Source organism: Pipistrellus kuhlii, unplaced genomic scaffold (assembly GCF_014108245.1).
Source record: "Pipistrellus kuhlii isolate mPipKuh1 unplaced genomic scaffold, mPipKuh1.p scaffold_m20_p_8, whole genome shotgun sequence".
Classification (NCBI taxonomy): Eukaryota; Metazoa; Chordata; class Mammalia; order Chiroptera; family Vespertilionidae; genus Pipistrellus; species Pipistrellus kuhlii.
In genome coordinates, this window is record NW_023425584.1 from 36,035,673 (window position 1) to 36,063,313 (window position 27,641).

The following is a 27,641-nucleotide window of genomic DNA, read 5'->3' on the forward strand; positions in this document are numbered from 1 at the left end:
TTTATCACTCCCCTTTTACCACCTCATGACTTTTAGGGATGGACACGGATGGCATATTATAAAAACGTTATAAGCACATTGCATCATAGGTGTGTAATGGCATCAAGTGATTTACAAAATTTAAACATTTTAATTCTTAAAATAGCTATTTAGGAGTTATAGTTGGGGGACTATTTTTACTCTTGTTAAGGATGAAAAGCCATTTTCCATCATAGTATTAAGTCAGTACAGGAAGAAGTCAGCAGTCGGGCATCTTGGCACCCTGTCACCCTCAGCCTGACCAAACGCCGTGTTTGTCCTGTTCCAAACATAATATAAAAACATCATATCGAAAATCTTTTTTTTCCCAATAGGTTCTCTTCCTACCAACTGTCACAAGTGGTACTATAATGTGAACATGAAAACATTTAGCTCTTTGAAAAACATAAATCCCTTATGTAATGAGTCATATCTTTGCCCTTTGGCCACAAGGTGCATTTTTTTTGTAAAACAAAAAACAAACAATAAAATTAAATAAATACAATTCCAATAATTCAAGGTTAATAGAAAAACTGGCAGCTTTCAGGGTTCTCTTTCTAAAAAAAATACACCTAATAAAACATTAGAGCTTCATCTTCTACAGTAATGTAAATGTACTGTATTTGAGATATGAGTAAGATTGGTTCTCTTAATAGTGTATATTCATATTTATTAATAGAATCATTAACACTTCTAAGGCTATTTTGCAAGAGTCCTATTAAGTGTATTTAATAAATGTCCCATAGGGACAAAAAATTCAATACTTGAAACATTCACATTCGAGTTATTCATATTGCCATGTCACCTTAATAGCGAGTGAACTTATTAATGCATTTCCTACTCCTGCTTATGACTTGATGACATAAAAAGAGTGCTGCTGACTTTAAAAAAACAAAAGCAAAATGAAAAGCCTTACACAAAGATCCAAGTGAAACATTTATCACAACCAATTCCACGTTTGTTTCTGTGAACGATGCACTACATGTGTATCCTTCATTTAAGATGACATTACTGACCTCTGTTCCCAAGACATTTTCTAAATATTCTCTTCCAATAGTAAGTTTTGTGCTAAATCTCCAAATTCTCTTTCCTCATTCCTCCTCCTTATCAACAATATATGGAAAGAACAGAACTTCTGGATTTTGTGAGATTCTTCAGGGCTTATTTAAATATCAAACCCACACCCTTGGCTTCTATTAATAAGTACATTCTAACCTTTCCAGACATACAACCACCCACTCAGCTGTCCCCCTGGGTTAGAGTCCCTCTGGGAGGCCAAGGCTGTGGGTCACACGCTCCTGAGCTGGTCAACTTTGTTTTCCTTGGACACAGACCTCACCCTTAACCATAGCATTCAATCATCCCACAGACAATTGTTCAAAGAAGAAAGCAGGAAAGAGTATGTGGACAAAAAATTACTGTTTATCAAATACCAGTAAAAAAATACACGTGTTATGACTGACAGGTTAGTGGTATCATCTGTGAAGGACAACACTTACTACATTCAAGAATATTCATCAAACTAACCACTAAAATTGATCCAACTGATTTTGAGTGGGGGCTATTTCCATCATGCAGCGATTTACAAAATAGAGGCAAATGAGAAAGAAACCAGCATTAAAATTCACACTGGTAAATTGTATTTGATTCAACTGGGCGGTAGAGATAAGGGTAGTCAATGAAATTGTTCAGGGATCAAAAATCTACCCCCAGAGACAGGCATAGCTCCTCCTACACACACGTGCGGCTGCAGTGTGTCTGTCCTGAGACTTCCATGCCTCCAGAAGGTGGCATGGAAGTCTTCTTGAAGGTGGAATGATGAGAGAATGGAAGGTGAAATTGTACCCCATTGAAATGAAACAGAACTTTGTTCTGCCTATAGTCTTTTTCTTTTTGACACATTTAGCCAGAGATTGGGAGGATTCTACTGGGAAATCCAAATTTAAACTACTTAGAGCAGCTCCCTAAAATACTAGAAATTATTTTTACATCTATGAAGAAACCGTTTTCCTTTACCTCAATGGCATTAAATAGAAACTCATTTTCAACCAATGCTCAAGGTGTAGTGAGTATAAATAGTTGCATGATTTATTTTAATGAGTGACATTTTTAAAGATATAGGAAACAAGCCACACACTACAACAATACAAATGTGACTGAAACAGTAGGCTTAACTTTTGTTTGCCACAAAAAGAAAAAAATAATAAATACAAGGAACACTGCCTTTCATATATATTTGATCATGGCACATGCACATTTATCAAATCTTAACTTAAAATACTCAAAAATTTTTCAGCTTTTATCAGGGAACTGCAGTATATACCTGCATTAAAAAAAAAAAAAAAGTGCTTATTCTTGTGTAGTGAATACAAAGCACACTAAATGAAATTTTTAAGCACAGAGGGTTACACTGAGAAGGCAGCCTTGCTATTTAGGCACATTACAGTAATTAAGGTAACTGAACTGCAAATATCACATTCTTCTTTTTTTCCAGCAATCAACAGGCATGTTATGTTTCCATCCAGTAGTTGAAGAACCACTCCAATCACAATGTCTTCTGTCTCACAGAACAGGAAACTAATGCAAAAGTTAAAAAAAACAGATTAATTTCTACATTATACTTATTTTAACTACATACAATTTTAAAACCCTATAAGACTAGACTATATAAGCTTACCATGTAAAGAACAAAGTAGATTATCTGAGGTTCATTATTTAACTTATAAACCACTTTTAAAGATTAAATGTTTAAAAGACAAAATGTTTACCTTAATTCATGTGTTTTCCTGTTTAATATACATATTTATACTTTGCCTTTACAAAAGATATCATGAGCCGGGACCGGTTTGGCTCAATGGAAAGAGCGTCGGCTTGGGGACTGAGGGGTCCCGGGTTCGATTCCGGTCAAGGGCATGTACCTTGGTTGCGGGCATATCCCCAGTAGGGGGTGTGCAAGAGGCAGCTGATCGATGACTCTCTCTCGTCGATGTTTCTAACTCTCTATCTCTCTCCCTTCCTGTCTGTATAAAATCAATAAAATAAATTTAAAAAAAAACAAAACAAAACAAACAAACAAAAAAAGATATCATGAGAGTGGGAGACTGGATACTATCAGAACTTAAGTATTTTTTTTAAAAAACAATAATGGGGAATGAATTAAGTACTTTATACATATTATTTTTTAATGAGCTTTGACCAGTTGTTCCTAGATTCACATGGAAATGTTTACTATTAGAAGATATAGCAAAATTTATGATAATTTGTCACCTAATACTATATCTCCAAGGACAAAAGAAGCATAAGAAAGAGATTTCCATTTGCTAAAAGGAAAAAGTACAATAGAGGATAAAAATAATTAAGCAAACTGGGAAAACATACCTGTAATAAAAGTAGGAAAATATTCCTAATGAAATCTTTGATCTATCTCTAATATCAGAAATGTGCTTTTTAAAAGGTATCGATAATATAAAATCATGTTATCTATTTTCCCATTAACTTCCCTTATATAATTAATGAATCATCCACTGAGGTGGGAAGAAGAAAAAGATGTTTTTATTTAATAAATATGAATTTATTTTCAAGGTTTAAACATTTAATTCTTATGTCTAATTATAGTGGGACCTAAAAACTCGCTTGCCAATATAGCCATTAATTTTTCCACCCCCATTCCTGGTGTGTGCAAACTTTACTCGAAGAGTCTTAAGAATCTGTCCTACTAAAAATTACCTTTTGCTGATTAAATCTTGGACTCCTTGAATAAAAAGTTAGGAATTAATATTTACTATCTATCTACAAATCTCTACATACACTATTTTATTCAAACCAAGGAGTATTATAGAAATAGCCCCTCTCCCCGTTACCATCAAACAAATTTTAAGAAGGAAAATGACTGTATAAGGAATTCTTGCCGAAACCAGTTTGGCTCAGTGGATAGAGCGTCGGTCTGAGGACTGAAAGGTCCCGGGTTTGATTCTGGTCAACGGCATGTACCTTGGTTGCAGGCACATCCCCAGCAGGGGGTGTGCAGGAGGCAGCTGATCGATGTTTCTAACTATCTATCCCTCTCTGTAAAAAAAATCAATAATATATATATATATTTAAAAGAGGGAATTCTTAATCTGAGATCCATAAATAGTACATTCATTCATTTATTCACTTATTCAACACATTTTTACTGAGACACTACTGTAAATCCAAACAGTATCCCCAATGCATAGAATCCAGCAGTGAAACAGGTAACAATCCCTACCCTCACAAAGGTTACACTTAAGGTGGAAGGAGACAAATAATAAACAAGAATAAAAAAAACATATAAAGTCTGTGAAATAGTATGTTCTTGAGACAATAAGAGGAGGAAAGGGAGTGCTCGGGCTGGGAAAGTTCAAATTCCTAAGTGAAGGGAACCAGACTTTTGCATTTTATTCTTAATGTTGATGAAATGTTACCTGTTATAACGGTGTCTCCTTCTTATAGTTGAAACTAGGGTCAGAGCCGTCAATCTGAAGCTTCAGGGCTTGTTTAAGGCTTAATTCCGTCTCTGACGAGGGGTACCCTTCCAGCACTTCCTGATGCCCTCTGTCTTGTATTGTTCTTGGCACGGAAACCCTCCCGAGAAACACCTGGTTGCTCTGAAGATGGTAATTCGGGTTTGTCATTATTCCATTTCTCTTCTTCTGCTCCCCACTTTGTTGGTGAATGAGAAACTGCTGCTGCGACCGGCCGACCTCTTGCTGAGCGGACGGTACCAGGATCTTGCACTGCGATTCCGCGGGGATTTGTGTAGGGGGGGTGCTGGACCCGGGTTTGGCGGCAGGCCCTCTGGAATCAAACTGAGTCATTTCATATTCTAAAACCTTTGGCTGTGAGGAATTATTTTGTTTAGCTTTCTTCCCCGCTGACCCAGATTTGCTGGAATTCTCTGGTTTCCCCCCTTTGTTTGTTTTAGTTGACTTCAAACTGGGCTTGACTTGACTCCACTCGAATTCGCTGGAGGGGGAGTTGTGGCCCTGCCCCAGGGACTGGGTGGTGGAGGACGGGGACACGATGGACTGCCGGCTCCTGCTGCGGGGCAGCGAGTGCTGCTGGATCTGCTCCGTGAACGACAGGCTGTGAAAGCTGTCCATCGGCACGGTTTGAGCCGTGGCCGTGGACGACGTCGTTCTCAAAGATGAATTTTTGGAGCTTTTCAGGGAATTATTTGACAAGGATGACTTCTGCCGATCGACGGTAGAGTCTGGAGATTCGGAAGGAGAGCTGAACGCGTGCGCTGGCCCGTTCGGTAAACCGCGCAGTGAGGGCTGCATGTCCCCGCCGCCAGTGCTGCCGGAGCTGTTTGATTTAATTGTCAACGACTGCATTTTTGAAGACGCTGATTGCAGAGGCTTCTGCTCCATGGTGTGAACAGGAGAGGGGGAACAGCCGTTCAAAGTAGATGCACCGTATTTCTCTAATAATTTAATGATCTGGGAGTGTCCGTTTTTGGCTGCCACGCGCATGGCGGTGCGTCCGAACTGATCGGCGTGGTTGGGGTCAGCGCCGTGCTCCAGCAGGACCTGCACCACGTCGATGTGCCCCTCCTGGGCTGCGATGCAGAGGGCAGTGGCACCCTGGTTACAAGTGTGGTCAACCACGGCCCCGTGCTCGATCAGAAGCTGCACCACTTTGACGTGGCCCTGCCACGCCGCAGACTGCAAGGCGGACCGCTTCTCGTTGTCCGCGGCGTTGACGTCGGCGTGGTAGGTTATCAGAACCTGCACCATGTCCAGATGGCCCTGCCAGCAGGAAACGTGGAGCGCCGTCCTTCCTTCCGCATCGCTCGCTTCTACGTTGGCACCGTTTTCTAAAAAATACTCGGCCATGGTAAGTTGGTTTTCTAAAGCCAGAATATAAAGGGTAGGCCTCCCGTCAGCATCTTTGTAATTAACGTCGGCTCCGTGGCTGAACAGCAGCTCCACAATGTCCCTGTGGCCTTCCAGTGCAGCAACCCGCAGTGCGTTTCTACCATCGTAACCTCTCTGATCGATGTTGGATTTATTTTCCAGTAATATCTGCACACAGTCATAATGCCCCTCCTGCGCAGCTAATATGAAAGGGATTCGTCCGTCGTTATCAATCTCATTTGTTCTAGCACCTTGTTCAATAAGTGCTTCACATATTAATCTGTGGCCTTCGAACGCTGCCATGTGCAAAGGGGTCCACCCAGCATCATCCCTGTGGTTTTCATCGAGCCCTCTGTCCAGCAGGGTGCGCACCACTTCAACATTGCCTTGGGCTGAGGCTATGCTGAGGACTGTCCTGCCTTCACTGTCAATGCTGTCCACAGCCGCACCCCAAAACAACAGTGTGTTCACGACGGAGGCGTGGCCCATGGAAGCAGCTGCTAAGAGGGGTGTCCGCCCGTTGTTATCTGTGTGATCCACGTCTGCTCCCCCCTCTAGGAGCAGGTCAACCACGTCAACGTGTCCTTCGTAGGCAGCCACCAGCAGCGGGGTCATGCCGTCTTTGTCACAATGATCCACTTCAGCACCTCGATCGATTAAAAGGCTGACAACGGATGCGTGTCCTTTACTCGCAGGCACACAAAGTGCAGCCACAGAGAGTGCGGTCCTGCCATCCACATCCTCGTGATTCACTTCTGCCCCGTGGTCCAGAAGGTGTTCCACAATCTCTCTGTGTCCCATGTATGCCGCCGCTATCAGAGCAGTCCTACCTTCGTTGTCAGCTTTGTTGACTTCAGCACCATGTTGTAGCAAGTTCAGCACAATGTCCTCGTGTCCTCCCCAAGCCGCCGCTCTCAAAGCTGTCCGGCTGTCGGCATCCGCGCAGTCCACTTTCACACCGGCATAGAGCAGCGCAGAAACCACCTCCGTGTGACCACCCCAAGCGGCAGATCTCAGTGCTGTCCAGCCATCTTGATCGGTGTGATTGATGTTTGCTCCACACCCAATCAAACAGTTAACCACCTTGGTATGTCCCTGTCTAGCAGCCAGGGTAAGTGGTGTGTGCCCGTGAGCATCTTCTATCTCTAAATCTGCTCCCCTAGAGACAAGTAAATTCACCACGTCAAGGTTGCCACTGTATGCAGCATTAGCCAGTAGTGTTCTCCCATTCGAATCACACTGATTGACTGACGCTCCGTTATCTAGTAAGGTCCGAATGGAATCCTCTCTCTCCAAGGCTTGACGGACTATGCATGACGTGCGATCGTCTTCGCTGTTCACGTGAGCACCAGCTTTCACCAACAGCTGTAGCACTTCTTGCTCCTTGGGTATTAAGGTTGACAGGGAGTCTCTGACAGGTGTACCATTCCATATCATCCACAGAGCCAACTCAGCTGTCTCCAACTGTAAGTTTGAATTAATTAAGTGCAATGCAAATTCTTGTGCTTCCAGTGGTGTTAGGTTCTTGGCTTGGCAGGTATAACTCATAGCCAGCATTCTGTGTCCTTCTGCTGCATTGCATAAATACTTCTGGGTGCAGTGTTTCACGTCCAGAAGCCACTCGGCAAAGCTGTAGTGAAACAGGATTTTAGTATTTCCTAGTCCATCGACAAGGAGTTTCGAGAGCACGTCTAACTTGCGTTGAAAGTCTTCCAAGGTTAATGACATATTTTTGGTCCATACTGCATGATATAATTCTGTTATGGTCAAAGGTCGGCAGGCAGCAAGAATCACATTCAAAATAGGTTGGACCTTTGCAAACTGCTTTCTCACAAAAAGTCTTTGACACAGCCAAAGATAGAGACCGTTTAGAGTTCCTGGGATGTCCCGGATCTCTCGTAACATAATAAAGTTTTCTACAACTCCATCTAGAACCCGTTCTAGATAAAGAAAGCACCCACTGCTTTTAATGTGCAGTTGATTTAACATCTCCGCAGTCTCTTTTGTGAGGTGTTGTCGCAAAGCTTCTTCTTGATCTAAACGATGGAGAATGTACTGTTGCACATCCTTAACAATGTATGCCTTCCGAAGGTCATCTAAACTTATTTTTCGAAAACCTAGAGACAAAAAAAATAGATGTCATCATCTGAAAACAATTACAGTAGTTGCCATACACTCAGAAAATGTCTTCAGTGTATAATAAACCAATAAGCAAATAAATCAATAATACATGAACTAATACTAAGAAATCCATACCTGTTAGTATAGAAATCAGTTTTCTTTTCCTTCTATAACACACTGATAGCAGAGAAACAATTTCATTTTCCAGTTTACAAATGGGACATATTGTAATGGCTCCGTGCCCCTCTCAACTTCAGTGATAAGCATTAGATAGTCTTACATACATACATACATACATATCCATAAAGGCATGTTAAGATTTTCTGAACACTCAAATGATTAGGAAAAAAAGTGCAGGAAGCAACAAATAAGATTTGCTTTGTTTCTACAGCAGATCTTTTTCATATAAAAATTTTATATATTTCTACCTGCATAACTAAGTATATACTAGTTTTAATTAGGGGACTGAATATTCATATCCAGTTAGAGTATCACCTGCCATGGCCTTGAAATAACATTATTTTACATGTTGTCAAATTAAATGTCAGGTTGTCAATAAATAGCTTGAACCTTATGATGCAACTTGCTACAAAAACTTCAGCATTGTAAAAATAAAGCAGCTTAATATATTTAAACCAACATACGTACTAGTTAAAGCTATCTGAAATTCACTTTTAACTTCTTTAAAGGGAACCATAATTTCATTTTCTAAAGGGAGATGATATCCTGATTTACAGATAGGAATTTATTAAACACACGTATTCATCTTACAGCAGAAAAAAACGGAGCAAATTAATTCCCTTAAGAGAAACAACTCTAGAAATTGAGCAGAGATTAGAGATGGTCACCTGTTACTATGGAGGCAAGACTTTGCAAAGAGCCTGTGATCCATCTAGATAAGAATCACTAAGGGTCTGAACAACCACAGCAGAACACATACAAATGAAATGTGAGTTTGGGAATTATTAGTAAGAGCTAGATGCACAGAGCTGAGCGAGTATGGAGGAGGAAAGAGAGGAGTCAACATTAACTTAATTTCTGGCTTGCTAGAACAGGATGGAAAAGAATCACAGTAGCCCCCCTTATGTGTAGGGGATACATTCCCAGACCTCCTGAGGGTGCCTGACCATGGATAGTACCTAACCTTATATACACTGTCTTTTCCTATACATAAATATTTCTGATAAAGTTCACAGAAAGATGAATAGTTAATAATAAAATAGTTAATAATAAAATAGAAAAATTATAACAATATACTGTAATGAAAGTTATGTGAATGTGGTCTTTCTCTTCTTGTGATAATGTGAGATGAAACAATGCCTGCATGATGAGATGGCTTAAGATGCTCCATCAGTGTTCACTCTTGTCATTTTAACCCCAAACTTAACTGTTTTTATCAAAAACAAAAAATACTATACATAGAAACTAAAAGTACTGCCATTAGCAGCAAAGAAATCTAAGAGACAACCTATATAGGAAGGAAATAATTTGAACAAATTAATAAGATTTCACCATACTATAAAGTGTATAGAACTATAATACTTAAAATTGACACAGCTACTTAAACAATAACTTAATTATTTTCTTTCCAACTATAAACCCTGTGAGTGGTCCTTGTTTTACACTCTTTTTTATTTCATAAAGCACAAAGAATGCTGTATATGATCTAACAGGATCACAACTTTATTGTGGTAGTAAGAAAAGTAGAACAGTTGAGTCAGAAAAAAAAGTTAAAAAAGAAAAAACAACTGATTATGTACTTTTTACATTATACCAATTGTTTACTCATATATCAGGAAAGAGTTGTTTTTTTTTTAAAGGATTTATTTCAAGAGGTATCCTAAAAAGCTGTTGCCTCTGTCTCTCCTCTGACACCAGGAAATCCTTCTTGGTAACTGCCATTGATTTACTTTTTTAATATGTTTTTAATGATTTTAGGGAGAGGAAGAGAGAGAGAAATATCAATCAGTTGTCTCCTGTGCACACTCCTGACTGGGGATTGAACTCAAAACCTGGGCATGTGCTCTGATCTGATACCGGAAACCTTTTGGTGCATGGGACAACGCTCAACCAGCTCAACCAACTGAGCCACACTGGCCAGGGCTACCACTGATTTTCAAAAAGGCATATTCACAACTCTCAAGATGCTTAGTCTAGTTAGAATATCACCAACTGACAGTGACATAACAGCATAATCAATGAAGCTCTATAGACCTATAGCAGCTACCATGGCATGAAATACTCATGATCTTCCCTAAGAAAATTAGGAAAAGAATATTAGAAAAGGTAATATCAAAGGATCTTAAAACATTCCATGGCTGGCCGAAACTGGTTTGGCTCAATGGATAGAGTGTCGGCTTGGGGACTCAAAGGTCCCGGGTTCGATTCCGGTCAAGGGCATGTACCTTGGTTGCGGGCATATCCCCAGTGGAGGGGGTGCAAGAGGCGACTGATCGATGACTCTCTCTCATCGATGTTTCTAACTCTCTATCTCTCTCCCTTCCTCTGCGCAAAATCAATAAAAATAAAATAAATAAATAAATAAATAAAAAACATTCCATGGCTGATTTTTAACACAACTTTAAACAAGTCCTGTTGCAAAGAGCTGCTGGAAGCAACCACCAGATTTTCCACTGTAAGGAGCCACAGAGACTAGTTTGTCAATGAAAACCACTGGAGGATAGCAAGAAGGAATCATGCTTACCAGTAAACATTTTAGTAACAGCCTTACTCTGTTTCCGGGCAGAACAGAGAAGCAATAGCCACGGTGGAAAGAACTCATGGTGACCAGCTAACAGCTCTGCCACAGTCCCCGACAAGCTGGTGGATGTCTGTTCGCCTTCAGTGACGTTACAGCCTTCGTCAACAGAGTCCACAAGCAGATACAGGCTTTGCTGGGGAGGCTTCATTCCCAAGAGCGGAAGCAGAACGCACCTGCAAGGCACATCCGTACAAGCAGTGTGAGCATCGTCGCCTGTGATGTTAACATTTAGAATTCGAACACTGATATTACTAGTGACAAATATGCTTTACCAAATGAATTAAGGTTTTAGAATAAAAATATTGTACAGGTTTCAATTCCTTACTTTAAGGAAAATACTCGTCCAAAATAGTTGCGGTGCCAATAACATTTTCCACAATAAAGTGTGAGTGTGTGTGTGTGTGTGTGTTAGTAATTCAGCATAATTGAAGAGCAGAAGGAACTTGAAGAAACTAGATTTCAATATTTTCTTTCTCATTTTTTGAATCGGTAAAAACTACAATTATTTATGACAAAGCTAAAGTGTGTTGCATGGGGGGAACAAATTTGGGAACCACTTTAATAATAAGAAAAATAGTAAAGATTCAGTATAAGTTCTCTTATAAAATGACTGTACTGCATATGAGCTTGTCACACAAATGTAATTAGGAAAAACTATACAAAAATAAACTGTGGTCTAAGTCCCGTTGAATGTACAGTGTATTTTTAAATTTCAATATAAAGGATAAATTATTGGGTATAATTCTACTGAATATATTTCCTCCTCATAATTTATACTGTAGTTGAATATAATGTGTTCATAACTAAATGCTCATTCATTTTCAACAAATATTTACTTTATACAGGCCTTGTGCTGAGTGAGGTGCTGAAATATACACAGTGGAGGTCATAACCCATGTAATTATAAACAAACTTAGATAATCCTTCCCATGACTGTCTTAACCTTTCAATCCAATAGCTTTCAAGATCCAGTTTATCATTATGACGTAACAATATTTCTTCATAAAAATCTCTCAAGCCCACTTCAGCCTATAACAGTGATTTTCAACCTTTTTCATTTTGTGGCGCACACAAATTATTTACTAAAAGTCTGCAGCACCCCAGCAAAAAATATTATTTTTTTGCCAATCTGACAAAAAAAGATCTATTTTGATTGAATCACACCAGACAGCCATTGTTGTGTTGGCTACTGTCTTTGTTTATTTGACAATCTAAGATAAAAGAGGTCAGTGCCCCTGACTAAATATCAGGTATTGCATGTTTAAAAAATTCTTGCAGCATATTGGTTGAAAACCGCTGCCTTAGTCCAAACTGCCATCATCTGTCCCCTGGGCCACCATAGTAGCCACATGTTCCCAGCGCGCCCTCCAGAGTTCCTGCTGCAGCCGGAGTATTCTTTTCAAAATGACAGTCCAGTCACAGTGGCCTTCTTTCAATGACGTTTATCAGATACAATTATACAAAGGCCTTTTCATTTACAGTTTCTTCTGCTGGCATGTGCTTCATGTCTCTCATCATGCAATTAACTCATTAGGGAAATACAAATTAAAACCACAGGAAGATACCACTAGACACCCATTAGAATTGTGAAGTAAATGAAACCCCTGAAAATAGCAAGTGCTGTCACTGTTAAGGAGCAATGAGACTGCCATTTCTAGTGGTACAGCCACTTTGGAAAAGTTTCAGTTTCTTAAAAAGTTAAAGGTACACCTACCCCACTGCCCCATGGTCTAGGGATCCCACTTCTAGGTATTTACCTAAGTGAAGTGAAAACTTAGGCTACTCTACAATCTGTGCATGAATGCTTACAGGAGTTTTATTCATAAATCTACAACAGCAATCAAAATTACTGACTCCCATCTACTTGAAAGCAGTATATTAATTCAAGCTGCTTTGCTTCTAGAAGTTGGTAACCAAAATTCTCAGGTACTAACATTCAAAGTCAGAAACTAAGATCCGGGTCTGGAAATGACTGAACTGTTAGCTATGTTAAAACAGCAAGGCTTTTTGATGATAGAGGATGTAATAATGCATCTGTCTCTTTTTTAAAATATATTTTATTGATTTTTTACAGAGAGGAAGAGAGAGGGATAGAGAGTTAGAAACATCTATAAGAGAGAATCATCAATCACCTGCCTCTTGCACACGCCCTACTGGGGCCGTGTCCGCAACCAAGGTACGTGCCCTTGACTGGAATAGAACCTGGGACCTTTCAGTCCGCAGGCCAACGCTCTACCCACTAAGCCAAACCAGTTTTAACTGCATCTGTCTTTTGAACCATATATATATATATATATATATATATATATATATATATATATATACACACACACACACACACACACACACACACACTAATAAAAGATTAAGATGCAAATTGACTGTACCTTCATGGTGCCCACCAATCAATCAGGAGTGAGTATGCAAATTAACCCAAAAAATATGGAGGGATAATTTGCAGATACAGGCGCCAAGGGGCCAGGTGGGATGCTTGTGTCATCGCCATAGCGACAACGTAGGCATTCTGTATTGCCCCAGCCTCTCAGGGCCTCTGGGCAGCATGGGAAGGCAAAAAAGGCGGTTCTGGCAGAGTGAAGGCGGTGCCAGCAGCCAGGGGAAGGACGGCCTGTTCTTGCACAAATATTCATGCATCAGGCCTTTATATATAATGTATGTTTGTTTTATTTGGGAAGCCAAATATTTAAAATATAAAAATGGGAAATAAACATAGTAAACCTAACATTTACTGAGTGCTTACTAAGTATGAAGCATGATGCTAACTAATCTTTATGGATTTATCAATTTATCTCCCACAGCAAGCCTATAATACATACTATTACCATTTCTATTTCACAGATGAAGATACAAAGGTACAGAGGAAAGTAGATTGCAAAGTGAAACAAGTAGTAAGTGGCAGAGTGGGAATGAATTTGATAAGTTTCAAAGTTCCTCTTGTTAATTATTATGCTAAACTGCTTAGGAAAATATCAAAAAGTTATATATATATATATTATGAGCTTAAGGTCCAATTAAACAGTTAAGTTCTTAGAGCAACCTGACTAAATTAGTAAGTGGCTAATTTTTTAGCATTTAAATTATCTAAAAATATGTTCATAGGAAAAACAATATTATATATTTTAAGATCTTCTAACTGAATATACTACTTCTCAAATTTTACTTCTCTGAGAGCATTGAACATTCATGTCTGTTTGCCACAGATTCTGTACTAAAAGTCACTTGCCTCAATATTGAAATTCCAGAAAATTAGTAGATGGTAGATGTTCCTAATAATTTTGTTATAATTATTTTATGATTAATGTCAGTGGACAAATATTTGTGGGAGAAGAAATGAATTATCAATAGTCTCTTTAGAACTCTCAAACTCAGAAGGACCACACCAAAATGACAGAAATAAGCCAGTGATCTCACTAAAACCACAGAGGTACCACTGGCCTAGCTCTGTGGTCGGCAAACTCATTAGTCAACAGAGCCAAATATCAACAGAACAACGATTGAAATTTCTTTTGAGAGCCAAATTTTTTAAAGCTAAACTATATAGGTAGGTACATTATTATTAACTTAATTAGGGAATTTCTAAACTGGCCTTTGCTAAAAACTCAAGGGGCCAAAGAGCCAAATGTGGCTCGCGAGCCGGTTTGCCGACCACTGGCCTAGCTTGATCCTGACTGTATCGTCCCCTCAGCCTGTCTGCCAGCGGAAGAAAGGGGAACCTTCTCTGATGAAAAGACATTGTCTGGAAATCTACCATCACTTGCACATTGGCTAACATAGAATCAAAACTTATTATACAGAAAAATAAAAGTTACAACACTCCTGCTTACCTCCACCACTTCGCCCAAGTTCAAGCACCAACCAGCCATCTCCTGGTTTCCTTGTTCCACCTTCACCACCATGGGTCTCTACACAGTAGCCAGTGTGAGCCTTAAATTCTTAAGTCAGATTATGTCACTCCTCTGTTTAAAAGTTTTAATGGCCTCCTTCCAATCTTCTCAGTGAAAATAAAAATGGAAGTCCTTACCACAGCCTCCAAGTCCATGCACTGGATGGCTCCTAACTACTTCGCTACTTGTCTCCTCTCCTCAACCTTGTTTACTTTGTGTCAGCCACACAGGCTCTCCTTGTTTCCCCGGATAATGTTAAGCCAGCTCCCAACCACAGGACTGGAATGCTCTTGCCAGAGACTTCCTTCAAAGCACCCTGACCCCTCCTACTTAAACGGCACCCCTTTTACCCAGCCTCGCCAGCACCTCAGGCCTCTCCTCCTTACTCTGCCTTCATCTTCCACATAGCACTGCTTGCCAATGAGATGCTAAGTTTTCATTTTTCTACCAACCACACACACCAACCCTAAAATTCTCACAAACACAGATTACACTTGGAACTTTTATTTGCTAACATACCCCAGTACTAATAGCATCTGGTATATTCCTGGTAATTATATTTGGTAAACCAATGAATGAATGAATAAACCGAAGTAGAATTCAAAACTTAGAAATACATATATACATACATACATACATACATACATACATCTATTTGTGTGTGTGTGTGTCTTACTGTGGTAGTATTACAAATTAATAGTGAAAGATGAGCCAGCCAATTAACAAATGTTGCTGGATCAGGTAGAAAACAAGTTTTAAAATATTAAGACCGAAAAAGGCTAATCCATAAAGGAAATTATATAGAAAAAGACTGATATATTTGCCTATATTTATTTTTATAGCCACAGGGTCAGAAATATTTAAAATAATAAGATACCATTTCATACTTACTTTACAAAACATAAAGAACTTTGACAACAGAGCAAGTGTTGGTGACCTAAGTAGAATCTGTAAATCCAAGTACACTCTACGACAGTGGTGTAAGCTGATATAATTTAAAGGGTAATTTAGTACTGTCTCAGAGTTGAAGATAAACATACCACCATATCATCCAAAATTTCACTTGTGAGTATGCAACTTGGAGTCAGTTTTCACTGCCCCTAGAATGTAACCATGAGGACACCCAAACATGTTCTCAGCAGCACTGTTGTAAAGCTAAAAAGCTAAATACATCTTAAATGATTATCAATATGACAACAACAAGTGAATTACATACAACGGTAGCAGTTAACAGGAATTACCAGACCCACAGGTAACAACACGGGTAAATACACAGGAACAGTATTAGGTACAACATGTTGCAGAATAGACACCATTCACACGGAATAGTGGTTTTCAAAGTGTGGGCTGGGGGTCCCAGGAGTCTCCTACTCTCTGGACCCTTTCAAAGTCACAATAAAACTAAGATGTTATCTGCCTTTTTCACTCCGCTTCTCTCTCAAGAACATAATGGAGTTTTCCAGAGGCTGCACGCAGGAGCAGTTATGATGCTCCAGATGTCTTTATTTTGCCTAATATTAAAAAGATTTGCCAAAAACAGTAAAACAATACCACTCTTAAGTGTTCTTTTGTCTTGGACAAGATATTTCTCTTTTATTAAATATTATTTATGTTAATGTGTAATAAATTTATAGTTATTAACTATATTAATACACATTTTAAATTTGTTTAAATTTCAAATAAGCATATATTGATAGATATAACCTCCCAAAACAAAAGTTCTTTGAGATCCTAAATAATTTTTAAGAATGTAAATGGCACCTATAATAAAAAGGTTTGAGAACTACTGATTTGAAACCATACAAAACAGGAGCAGATTACAAGTATGTGTGTCAACACACAGGTCTCCCAGCGTACTCAAACTGCAGAGACTACCAAACCACACGCAAATCCACAGCAGGGCCCACATATCAGGAGTGAGGGGGTCAGAATTAGGAAGAGGACGGGGGACTTGTAATGTGGATTATTTTTCTTTAAAACAAAACAGAAAATCCAGACTTAAAGAAATGTGGCAAAATGGTGTTTGTTTGTTTTTCCTCTTTATTTACTTTCCTGACTAACTGAAACACTTTTGGGTTGGAACAATTCCTAAGTCCCATAAACTAAAGTTTTCTAAAACCGTTTCTTCCCCTTTGGTGCCATTAGTGTTACTCTTTCAATTCCTGCGAAGTCCATGATTTGCAAGCTGCTTCTCTCTCTAAAGAGACAATTTAACAAACATAGTAACTGAGACTGAAGCTACAATAGTTTTTTCTCCTTTCTAAGTGAATATGAATTTTAAAGGATAAAATACAAGTTATCAATGGGACAAATCATCATGTTTAAAATTAAACTTTGTCTCACCATATTCTAAACCCTGGAGATACAAAGGGACAGACAGGCAAGTATTCTGCTCATTCCCATAAACAGGCAGGAAGTCCAATTAAACAAAGGCGGAAAATAATTCCAAATCATGAAAGACACTGAAAATTAAGGAACAAAGAAAACAAAGTGCGCTGATGTGATTTAAAAAAATGACCAGGTATGGAGTATTCTAAAGACTCAGTGGACAGGGAAGCTGTCTGCGGAGGTAATAATAAAGTTGACACACCCAAGTGATAACAGAGCAAGTAGCCACACAAAAATCTGCCAGCCAGAACTTGACCTACTTCAGGACAGAATAAGGGCAGAGTGGATGAGCAGCGATAAACAAGGTGGAAGGGTACAAGCTGAGGTCAAAGGCGAGGTAAGGCCTGGACACCGGGAAGCTCAGACTGCTCTAAAGGCAGTGAGAAGCTGTGGGCAAGTGTAAGCCTGGGAGGTAACATGACCTGTTCCTCTGGCTGCTCTGTGAAGAGGGACAACAATAGCAACAAGAAGACCAAATTGGAGCCACTGCAGGAGTCTAGGCAAGAGATCACAGGAGCAGCAGCCACAGGAGATGGAGAAGAGTGGAAGTGTTTGTTTTATCTCAGGACAGAACAAAGGTAGCTGATGAATCAATGTAGTGAGTAAAATTGAGGAATCAATGAGGACTCCTACATTTTTTGTGAAAATTAATGATTTCCCATTTAAAATATTATTTCCTTAGGTTTTGTGTTAATCCCCCCCCCCCCCCACATTATTGTTATATCACAAACCATCCCAATACTCAGCGGCTTAACTTAAAATAACAATCATTTGTGCTTTCTCCTGTGTCTGTTGTTGATCTACTCTAGACTTGGAGTCGGGCTGCAGGATGGGTCTTGTCTGCTCCGCATCTCTCTCCTCCTCCTTCTTGAACCAACAAGCTCGCCAGAACATATCCCCCTCACATGATGGCAACACAGAGGCCAGGCCCAACCACTCGTACTCGCATGTTAAGCCTGTCTGAGTCTTGTCTGCTACCATCCCGCTGGCCAAAGGACACCACATGGCTGAGCCCAAACAAAAAGCCAGAGAAGCACAGTTCTCTGCACAAGGACCAGCAACAGCGCATGGCAAAGAGCAAGGGTGCGTGGAGCCCATGAAAACAAAGGAAAAGGAGTCCATGCACTAGTTTCTACATATGCAAATGAGTCAGAATTGTAAAAGGTCACCAGTTTCTGGAAAGCTCCAAATCCTTTTTCAAGATAACCACAAGTAAGACATAATTAGTACTCTTAACTAATGCTTATCTTAATTAAGCAATTACACGAACATTTTCAAAGTGTATTTTATAATAAAAGACTAGTTATACATGGATATAATAGAAAAATGACATTAGCAGTATTTCTGAGATTAGGACATGAAAGAAAGTGGTTTGAAATTTAAAACAATTATATGTGGTCAGAGACATCATTAGATCAAGAGGGTAAAGTCAGGCCACAAATCAGAATACACTTTAAAGATTTTTTAAGGACAGAAAAGTAAGTATTTAGGTATTTACTTCATAAAACCAAATTATTTTACTGTATAAAAACCATTCTATTTCATAAAACTCTTTTAAGAAAACAAAATTGCTAAAAACAAAGTGAAGGGCTAAAAAACAAACCAAAAAAATCTGCAACCTATGTAACAAAATTAAAGGCCAAATCCTTACTATATATGAAGGTCTTACTAACCAGTAAGAAAAATAATATCCTTATTTAGTCATATCTCCCTACCAACTTAATACTATCTCCGATGCTTAGAAATATTTCTTGAAAGAATAAGTGAGCTTAATGTGCTTTGATGAAGTTTGGAAACATGATACACATTTAGATGGAGCAGAACCAAATTATCAAGAGCTTTTAAAGCCAGACAGAGAAATTTGAACTTGTGCAGATTATCACAGGCTCCGAGGAATGACCTAAAGAAAGCACTGCTTCACTGTGCTTACTTGTCCAACTGGAACCAAGTGAGTCAGAATAAAAAGGGGCTAACGTTAAGTAGACCCAGTAGGAGGAGATGAATAAACATTCTAGATTAGGGTAAAAATTCAAGAAACATTCCAGGAAAAAGATTAAATACGTTATGATTTAATATAACAGAAAATAGAGAACACCCGAACATCTAGGCCAGGGTAATGCTTCTCAAACGTCAGGGCACGGGGTTCACTTGGAGACAGAGGCTGCAGGTTCAGTCAGTAGACCTGTGATTCTGCATTTCTTATTACCTCCCAGGAGTTGCCAACATGTTCATCTTTAAGATCACACTTTTAGGGAGAAAGGGTCTAAAAATAAGAACAATTATTAAACAACTTAGATAATTAGTTTTCCCAGAATTCCCAGGAATGATCAAGCTTCATAACATGTTTTTAAATCATCCTTTCTTCTTAGCATGTATTGAAGCTGAATTTTTATATCTGTAATTTCTTATTTAATGCAATCCCTGTCTCCTCCCCACCTCCCCTCCAAACACACACTTAATTCAGTGTCCTGTTTGGCTCACCTCCTTAGCCCTGTCACTCCGCACATATTGAGCACATAGAAGAACTGAATGTTTATTTAAGCAATGAATGAATGAGTCAATGAACAGAAATGCTGAAAGAGATGCTGATTTGAATACTGGAAGGTACTTGAGGGACACTCCAGTAGAAAGATATATATTAATCAGAGTGAAGATAAAGGCTGCTGATGCAGCTTTGATTGCTATCTTAATAGATACAAGCATTGGTATCCATGTAAGTAAATACAATGTTTGAAGGAATGAGTGTGAGGAGAGAAGGTCTAAGTTTTGCTGGGCAAACACCCAGGCACAGTCCAGAGGAACAACCACTAAAGAACACAGTTGGATAGGGGATTCTGAAAGGAACCAAGTACAGATAATAATGAGAAGTTGTTTTAAAACATACCATCTAAGGCTAAAGATAGAGCAGTAAGTTCAGAAGCTACTATACCTAAACAACTTTCTGTGCATGTTTAAGAGAGAAGTCAGGTCTCAGTAAGTTAGGAAAGAAGGTGATAGGGAAGAAGCACTTATATATACAAATTTGTGATAAAAGAAGGCAAATTTAGGGGGAGATAAACACATAGTGTTTCTTTTTTACAAAGGAATAGGAAACATGTTCCTATTTGAAAACGCCTATTGGAGCCAGGCTGGCACATGTAAACAAATGAAATGGCCTTGGATAGAATGATGGGTGGTGAGGGAAAACTGGATCAGATTAGTGTATAAGCCCATCTACAGACAGCAGCTAACTCAGCTCAACCAGATTATTGCTCCAAAGAAATTAGAGCCTAAATTTCCTGAATTGGGTGAAAAACATACTCACCCTGTAGGGCACCACTTTACTCTCCAGTCTAAAATAAAATCTGAGTTATTGAAAAGCACACAAATAAAAGCATGGCCAAGCAGAACTAAGAATGTGGCTAACATTGCATGGTGTAAGTATGGAGCAATATGTTGTGCCATTATAATGCAGACGTGATTAATAAAGGTTGAGGACTGGTTCAGTGAAGGACAGAGTACCAGAGGAAACAGCACTTAGTTAGACATGAAGCATAAACGAGAAAGCCCATCCAATGAAGAAAGGGAAGATTTTATGAAGAGAAAGAAGAGTCTGAATAAATGAAAGTCCATCTTAAAATAAGTTTAACAGTTAAATGTTGGAAACAACAGACATTTCACTAAAAAGTGACAAACTTAGACTAAAGGAAGAGTGGGATTTTGATTATGAAAATTGTATTTATTCATTTATTTTATTCAAAATGGGAACAGTGAAGATACTTTCACAAGATCTTTTGATCTGACATTATTTAAGAATGGATAATAGTTATGATAAATAGTATTAGTTATATAAGGTAGATCATTAAAAGGGAATATTTTGCCTTGAAAATACCCCACCAGTGAGGTTAAGAAGGAAGCACCCTTCCTAGTCCCATTCTGTTCTTCAACCCTTTATTGAGTTTGCCAAAAATACCTGGAGCCAGTAGAGACAGAAGATAGACATCTGGCCACTTAAAACTATCTGGAACGATGCCATATGCACACGTGCTAAGGAACAGACAGCAGGTTAATAAATTAATAATCACTACACCACTCTGGTCTGCATTGAAAACTGACCTAAGTGATAAAACATTTCAATTTCCTTTCATATTTAAGAACTTCCAGCAGTCCTTCAATTAGATTCAAACATATTCTAGATAGGTAAGTAGCATGATTTAGTCATTCAAATGATAATCATATAGCAATTACTATATGAAAAGTGCTGTTCAAAGCACAATGGTAAATATGAAAAATTAATCAGTCATGAATAATGTCATGAAGAAGCATCTGCCAAATAGAAGAAATAACAGAAGATACAGGCATAAATAACTACAAATGAATTTAAAATCTAAAGAGGTATCCAGGAATAAGTATAAGAGTCAGGAAGAAGATGAATGGAAAAGATTCCACCATTTAAAGATTCCTATTCAAGATAGAAAGCAGAGTTCAGACTTCCAGTTTCCTATCCTAACAAGCCATTCCTAGTATCACACAGAGGACAACCTTGTACTCAACATGGGGAAAATTGACATCATACACAGAAAACTCAACCTGGTCTTGCAGATTGTTAAATAAATCACAGGACACATGCATCTAGATCTCCGAAAAGATCCTTGGCTTCAAGGCATGACAATAGGGACAGCAGGTTCAAAAAGGAGTTCACGGTTGAATGAATTAAATAACCATCTTCACTTGTGCTTCTTAACCAGGTACAGGACCTGAAACCACTGCTCCACCCCCTTATTCCCTAACTCAGGTGCCTCTCTCCTCCCTTTATATTTATTTAGCTACTTGCATCTCCATCTCCCACAAAATACTGTTGACTCCTTGAGAACAATGATCAAATGATCTTCTCCCCATTGTCTACTTGTTGAATTACCTCTGGCCTAAATAAAATATTATACATTCCGATTAAAATTCTCTGAAGGAACTATTTAACAAGTCAGTTGCAGTCACTAACCGAATCTACAATAAAACTTTGACTATCTGTCCAAAAGTAGAGGCCTGCAACCATCTAATGCCATAGACCCAGTGGTCGGCAAACTCGAGAGCCACATGTGGCTCTTTGGCCCCTTTAGTGTGGCTCTTCCACAAAATACCACACATGCACATACAGTGTGATTGAAACTTCGTGACCCATACACAGAAGTCAGTTTTCGGCTCTCGTACTGTTGATATTTGGCTCTGTTGACTAATGAGTTTGCTGACCACTGCCACAGACTATGCAAAAGTATTTCTTTTAACTTTGAATTGTGTTCTCATTTTTACATTTGACTATGATTATATTACAGCCTCTTAATCATAGAGGAAGTATATATCTAATGAATTATCAGAAACAGTTGTTCCAATACCAAAATTACCTAATTTACTGAATGGTTGATTACTTTAATGAAAAAAAAAAAAAAAAAAAAGTGACTCAGGTTTCTGAAAGATCTAGTAGGAGATTAAGTTAGAGCATCACAATGGCCCAAGTAGAAACACTAGGTTTTCTCTACCAAAATACAGACTAGGAATACAAAGCATTCATTCGCTCCTTCGGCCAATCAGATAGTCCGTACTGGTGTGGATTTTACACACTGTTCCAGTTGCTCATTTCTCTCCAATTAGCTAGTCACTAAAATTCACACAGGAAAACAAAAATAAGAGGATACTCTGAGTAGAAGGATGTTTTCCAGGAAAATCTGTAATACAATAAAGATCTGCTCAGGATCAGAATATATAAAAATATACAGTTATCAGACATGATTTCAAATATTTAAAAGTATCAGGAAATTAATATGAATTCCAATAAAATAAATTACATATTTAGTTAGGCTAAGTTAAATTTAGTTAGACTATACCAGGGGTGTCGGACTCAATCAGAGAAGGGGCCAAAATCTAAAATCCAGCCTAAATCGCGGGCCGAATGGTTTACTGAACAGTCATTAACTGTCATTGTGATGGAAACGCAGCGGAGTGCAGTGATGACAGCGCGGTGCGGGCCACATTGCAAGGCCTGGCGGGACGGATTTGGCCCGCGGGCCTTGTGTTTGACACATGTGGACTATACTCTAAAACTGATTTTCTAAGGTGTCAATAAATCCAAATAGCTTCTGAAATGACTTACATGAAATGCAAATTCAGCTCCTCTTCAACTAGTGATAGTGTCTTCAGAAAAAGCATTAAGTCAAGAGAAGAGTTGTTTATGTACAGAGGCTTGAAGTCTCTTAAAAAGTAAAGTTTTATAATAAAGCCTAGATTATTAGTTCCATATAAACATAGTGAGTCCATATTAAACATTGTCCATCAAATCTGGCATCTCATGTTTGTGCTAGCCGACTTCCTCATTGATTTATGAATGATATAATAGTTTTAACCCAGACTTTGATTGCTAGCAGCAAAAGATAATAGATTTGATTGGATAGCACTTATACATTAAAAGGTCTACAAGAATATCACACTTCTCAAAGACACAACCCTTTGGCTGAATTTCAAAAACCTCTCACCTGTTGGAACTGTGTGCCTCTATTCATAACGATCATTCCAGACTAACTACTGATCACATATATGGGTAATCTGAAAATTACACTCAAACTGCAACTGTGACAAACATCCATTCTCCACAAACTTCAAAACTATTCCTCTTCCCCATAAGTCCTCCAAAGGATGTCTGTGATTACAAACCTGTACACATACACACGTCTTTCATATCCCAGCTCTGCCCTTTCCTAGCCTGTAACCTTATACAAGTTACTTAGGCTGTGCCAGTTTCCTTATCTATGAAATGGGACTAATAACTGTATCTACCTCACAGGGCTGTTATGAATATTGAATGATTTAATATTGGTATAGCACTTCAACAGCTACTCTCACAAAGTGCTTGCTACTATTCTTATTTTCAATAGATTTCATACTATTAGATCTGAGGATATCAAAAGAACAAAATCACTTTCACAGCAATTCAAAGCCTGCTCAAATGAGTCCACACACGCACGCACACACACACTAACCTTCAGTTCCCAGTCTTTGGGAAACAAACTATGCCAGCTAAGAACTACTTATTGTGTAAGTAATAAAAGTATATGCACAGAATCACTATTTGCCTCCTTTTACAATGAGTAGAGGGGTGATATGCAAAAAATTTTCAAGTAATCATTGTTTTTAAACATTTTGGATCTGGAATCACTCTGAAAAACAACTTAAAATTGTTTTTTGGGTGTGCTGGGGTTTTCTTTGTATCACTCACTAAAAGTATTAAAAATGATGACAAATTTCCATTATTTTATAAAGATCACATATTTCATCAGTCAACTTTTCGTTTACTTACAAAACATATTAGCAAATTTTCTTCAGATTCTCAATGGTTTCTTTCTAAGAGAACTTTTCTTATTTAAAGGGATAATACTGTAAACAAAGAAGACTGTAGATTCTATGCTGAGAATTCCTTTAAACTCAGAACCAGGTATAGTTTACCCTGTTTCCAGTAGCTATATGTTCTTCACGACCGTAAGAACAGATATCCCTTATCAATGATAAGTAATATTAGAAAAGCAAATAAATATTTGGCATACATTTGAAAAACAATTTGTTTCTACAGTGCTTCGAATTCTGTTATAAAAGACATTTTTAATCCATATCCTGTGCAAACAGAGCCTAAATTTTGTTCCCTTCAATATTCAGATAAACATGTTCACTCACAACCACAGATTACCCCCAAATTAGCAGAAGTACAGGTACTTCATGAATTTTTTTATACAAAAATTAGGATAATTTAAAAAATGTAATGTTCATTTTTGTATAGAAACTAGAACACCATGACATTCTTATTCTAACAGCAGAACACATCAGTACAGGTCTTTACATCCACTAGAACATGACAGGCATGGTAAGTTGACTTGTTACCTTTTGAATGCTTCTGCTGGGTTCCTTTCACATTCCCCAGGCTGCAAGAGGCTCTGGATGGCTGGGTCCCTTAGCTTGTCCTCATATCCTTGGAGCAGCCCACTGTGGCAAATCTGGGCAACAAGCCCTCTCACAAACCCGCCCACACACAGCGTGTCCGAGTCCTGGGCTTTGCAGAAATGGAAGGCCAGAGCCTGGCGATGTAGACCTCTCTGCAAGCCTGTAGGCGAACTTGGCCACAGGAGCTCAGTACACAGGGCTGTCTTGCCACTGCCAGGCCCTCCTACCAACAGCACACCCCAGGCAGCGCCTTTTCCAGAAACAACACCAGCAGTGCTCCCAGAATTCACCAGGAGGGGTGGCGTGTTGACAGTGCTGTTGCAGCAGTTAGTTTTCTCCTGGAGGCAATGCTGAAGCTTGTGGAAAACCCACTCCCTACAGTAAAACTGCTTCCCCTGCAGTAAACTCGTCTGGGCCATTTTGCAGACTTTCTCTTCCCAAGGATTAGTCATAATAGGCTTCTTATCTTCAACTTTTGCTAACATCAGGATACATCAACACAGGTCTTTGCATCCCCTAGGACACAACTGGCGTGGGGAGCTGACTTGGAATGACAAGAGTCACCAGTTACGGTAAAATTCAACAGCCACAGAGTCCATCTGTCAACAGAATGCGCAGGACTTGACTTGGCTCTTGATTCTTGATTGTCAGCAGAGAATATGCTGGTTTAATTGTTGAACTGGTGAACACGTGCCTGGTTCCCAAGCTCAGCAGCGCTTTTTCTATATCTTGATGGGTCACGTGGCTCCATGGTTACAAGCGAGTTTATGTGATTGTAGATCCTTCAAGCATGCACATGAGACCATACATCTGGAAAATGAAAGAGAAAGCCCAGTCTTTCAATTTGTACAGAATGTTCTCCAGATTCAAACGGTTAATTCTGTATCTGAGAACCGGGTCAGAAAAGGTGTCCATTACAGTAAATGTCATCAGAGATGATGGTTAGCCGGCAGGTAGGTAGCGCTACACTTCTTGTTGAAGAATAGCCCCTAAGACTGCTAGATCCCGCCACTTACAGGCACAGGGACCACTGCCAGGGACGCAACCGTGTAGGCTGTGGTCTCTTACATGGCATAAATGACAAGCCACTGTTAACCCCTCTTATTTCAAAGCATTCATAAAATGCATTTTCCAAGACAAATTCTTAATGAACTTGTTCACAGGTTCCTCTTCTAAGGTGTCTGGGTAATCGACAATTTCCACAAGTAAACGAAATAAAACAGACAAACATATCTCCGTGCAAAATATAGGTTCAAACCTTACCACTCATCAAAGGATGCAATTTACCAGTTAATCCCCCAAAACCCACATTTTCATGATTGACCCTAAAAAAAAAATGATTACATGTTTTCCTTCTGTATTTTTTCTTCCACTACGGTCATGCTTTCCAAAGACCTACATTCTAATCGTTACCCTAGATTTGTAAAAGGTTAGAAGAGGGGCGGGGGGAAAAAGAGGACTGCCCACAGAGGCACATCCTTAAGCCTTAGCCAAAAAGACCTTTCCACTAGCCCGGTCAGAACGGCACCGGTGAAGGAAGCTCTATGAACTTGCACAGCCCAGCCCAGCCAAGGAAGGACTCTGTTTACTCCACTAGCCACACTTCTTTGTTGATAGTTTGCAAAATCCTGGGGCATGTATACCAGGGCGGAGGCCGGATGGCAAAGGGTTAAACAGAAGAAAGAAAGAAAAAAAAAAAAAGAGGGGCGGAGGGGGATGATCTCACATGAATGATAAATCCAAACACAGGTACAACGTGAGTCTTTCCTCGCTCCGTGCCAAAGAGGAAGGTTTCGGATGGGGGCGAGGAGGGCAGCCCGCTCTCCCGTGGACGGGGACCGGCTGCCGGGGAGGATTCCTTCCAGGGCAGAAAGGGGATGGGGAGTGGAGAGCCCCAGCGCCGGTGGTGGGTGTTTGCCTCCAGTTCCGGCCGCTGGTTTCGGTGGCGGAGAGACAAAAGGAATTCCGGGATTCCCGGCGACAGAGCCACCTCCGTCCGTCTGTGCAGCCCCAGAGAGCCCCAGGGGGCCGCCTCGGTGGGTTGGGGGGTGCAATGCGGGTGGGGGGTGCAGACCGGGGTGCAGCCTCCTCGGGAAGGTCTTCCCCTCGCACCGGCTGGGAAATCCTGGGCAGCCCGCCCCGCCCTGAGACTGGGGTGTGTCTTCTTCGAAGGGGGAGGGGTGCCCCACGTCCTTGTCAATCCCTGCCGAGGAGGGGTCGCCTCCGGATCCGCGCCCCCGCTCTGCACCCCCGACCCGCGCGCCGATCGCGCCCCCCGCCCGCCCGCCCGCCCGGCCCTCCGCGCAGCGAGGGGGTCCGCGCCGGCCGGGGTCCCAGCCTGGAAAGCGCGTGGGCGAGTCCGGTCCGAGCCCCGGCCGCAGCCCCCGGGGCTTCCGACCCGCGGAGGAGCCTCGGCTGCACCGCCGCCGCCGCCGCCGCCGCCGCCCTCGGTTACCTCCGCCCCGGCCGCCGCCGCCGCCGCCGCCGAATCTCAGCCTCAGACACTTGCTTCTCGGAGACGCCGCCGCCGAGGCCAGCACGCCCGGCTCTCCCGCTGCAGCCGCGGACTCCGCCCGGCCTGGGGCGCGCTCCCCGCCCGCGCCGGATCCTCCG

The 27,641-nt window shown here is 40.2% G+C and overlaps 1 protein-coding gene across 2 annotated transcripts; it reads right to left on the minus strand.

Annotated features, from left to right (window-relative positions):
* On the minus strand, window positions 1-27,641 carry ANKRD50 (ankyrin repeat domain containing 50). 2 transcript variants are annotated; one of them, XM_036423571.2, is made up of 5 exons: window positions 27,484-27,641; window positions 24,969-25,838; window positions 10,723-10,952; window positions 4,464-8,014; window positions 1-2,595 (listed from the first exon to the last, which is right to left on the minus strand). In XM_036423571.2, exons 2-4 carry the CDS (start codon window positions 25,511-25,513, stop codon window positions 4,467-4,469), a joined length of 4,323 nt encoding a protein of 1,440 aa, XP_036279464.1. In that variant the 5' UTR covers window positions 25,514-25,838; window positions 27,484-27,641; the 3' UTR covers window positions 1-2,595; window positions 4,464-4,466. The 2 variants fall into 2 exon arrangements, with proteins under 2 accessions (XP_036279464.1, XP_036279465.1); XM_036423572.2 differs by lacking the exon at window positions 27,484-27,641 and adding an exon at window positions 26,755-27,053.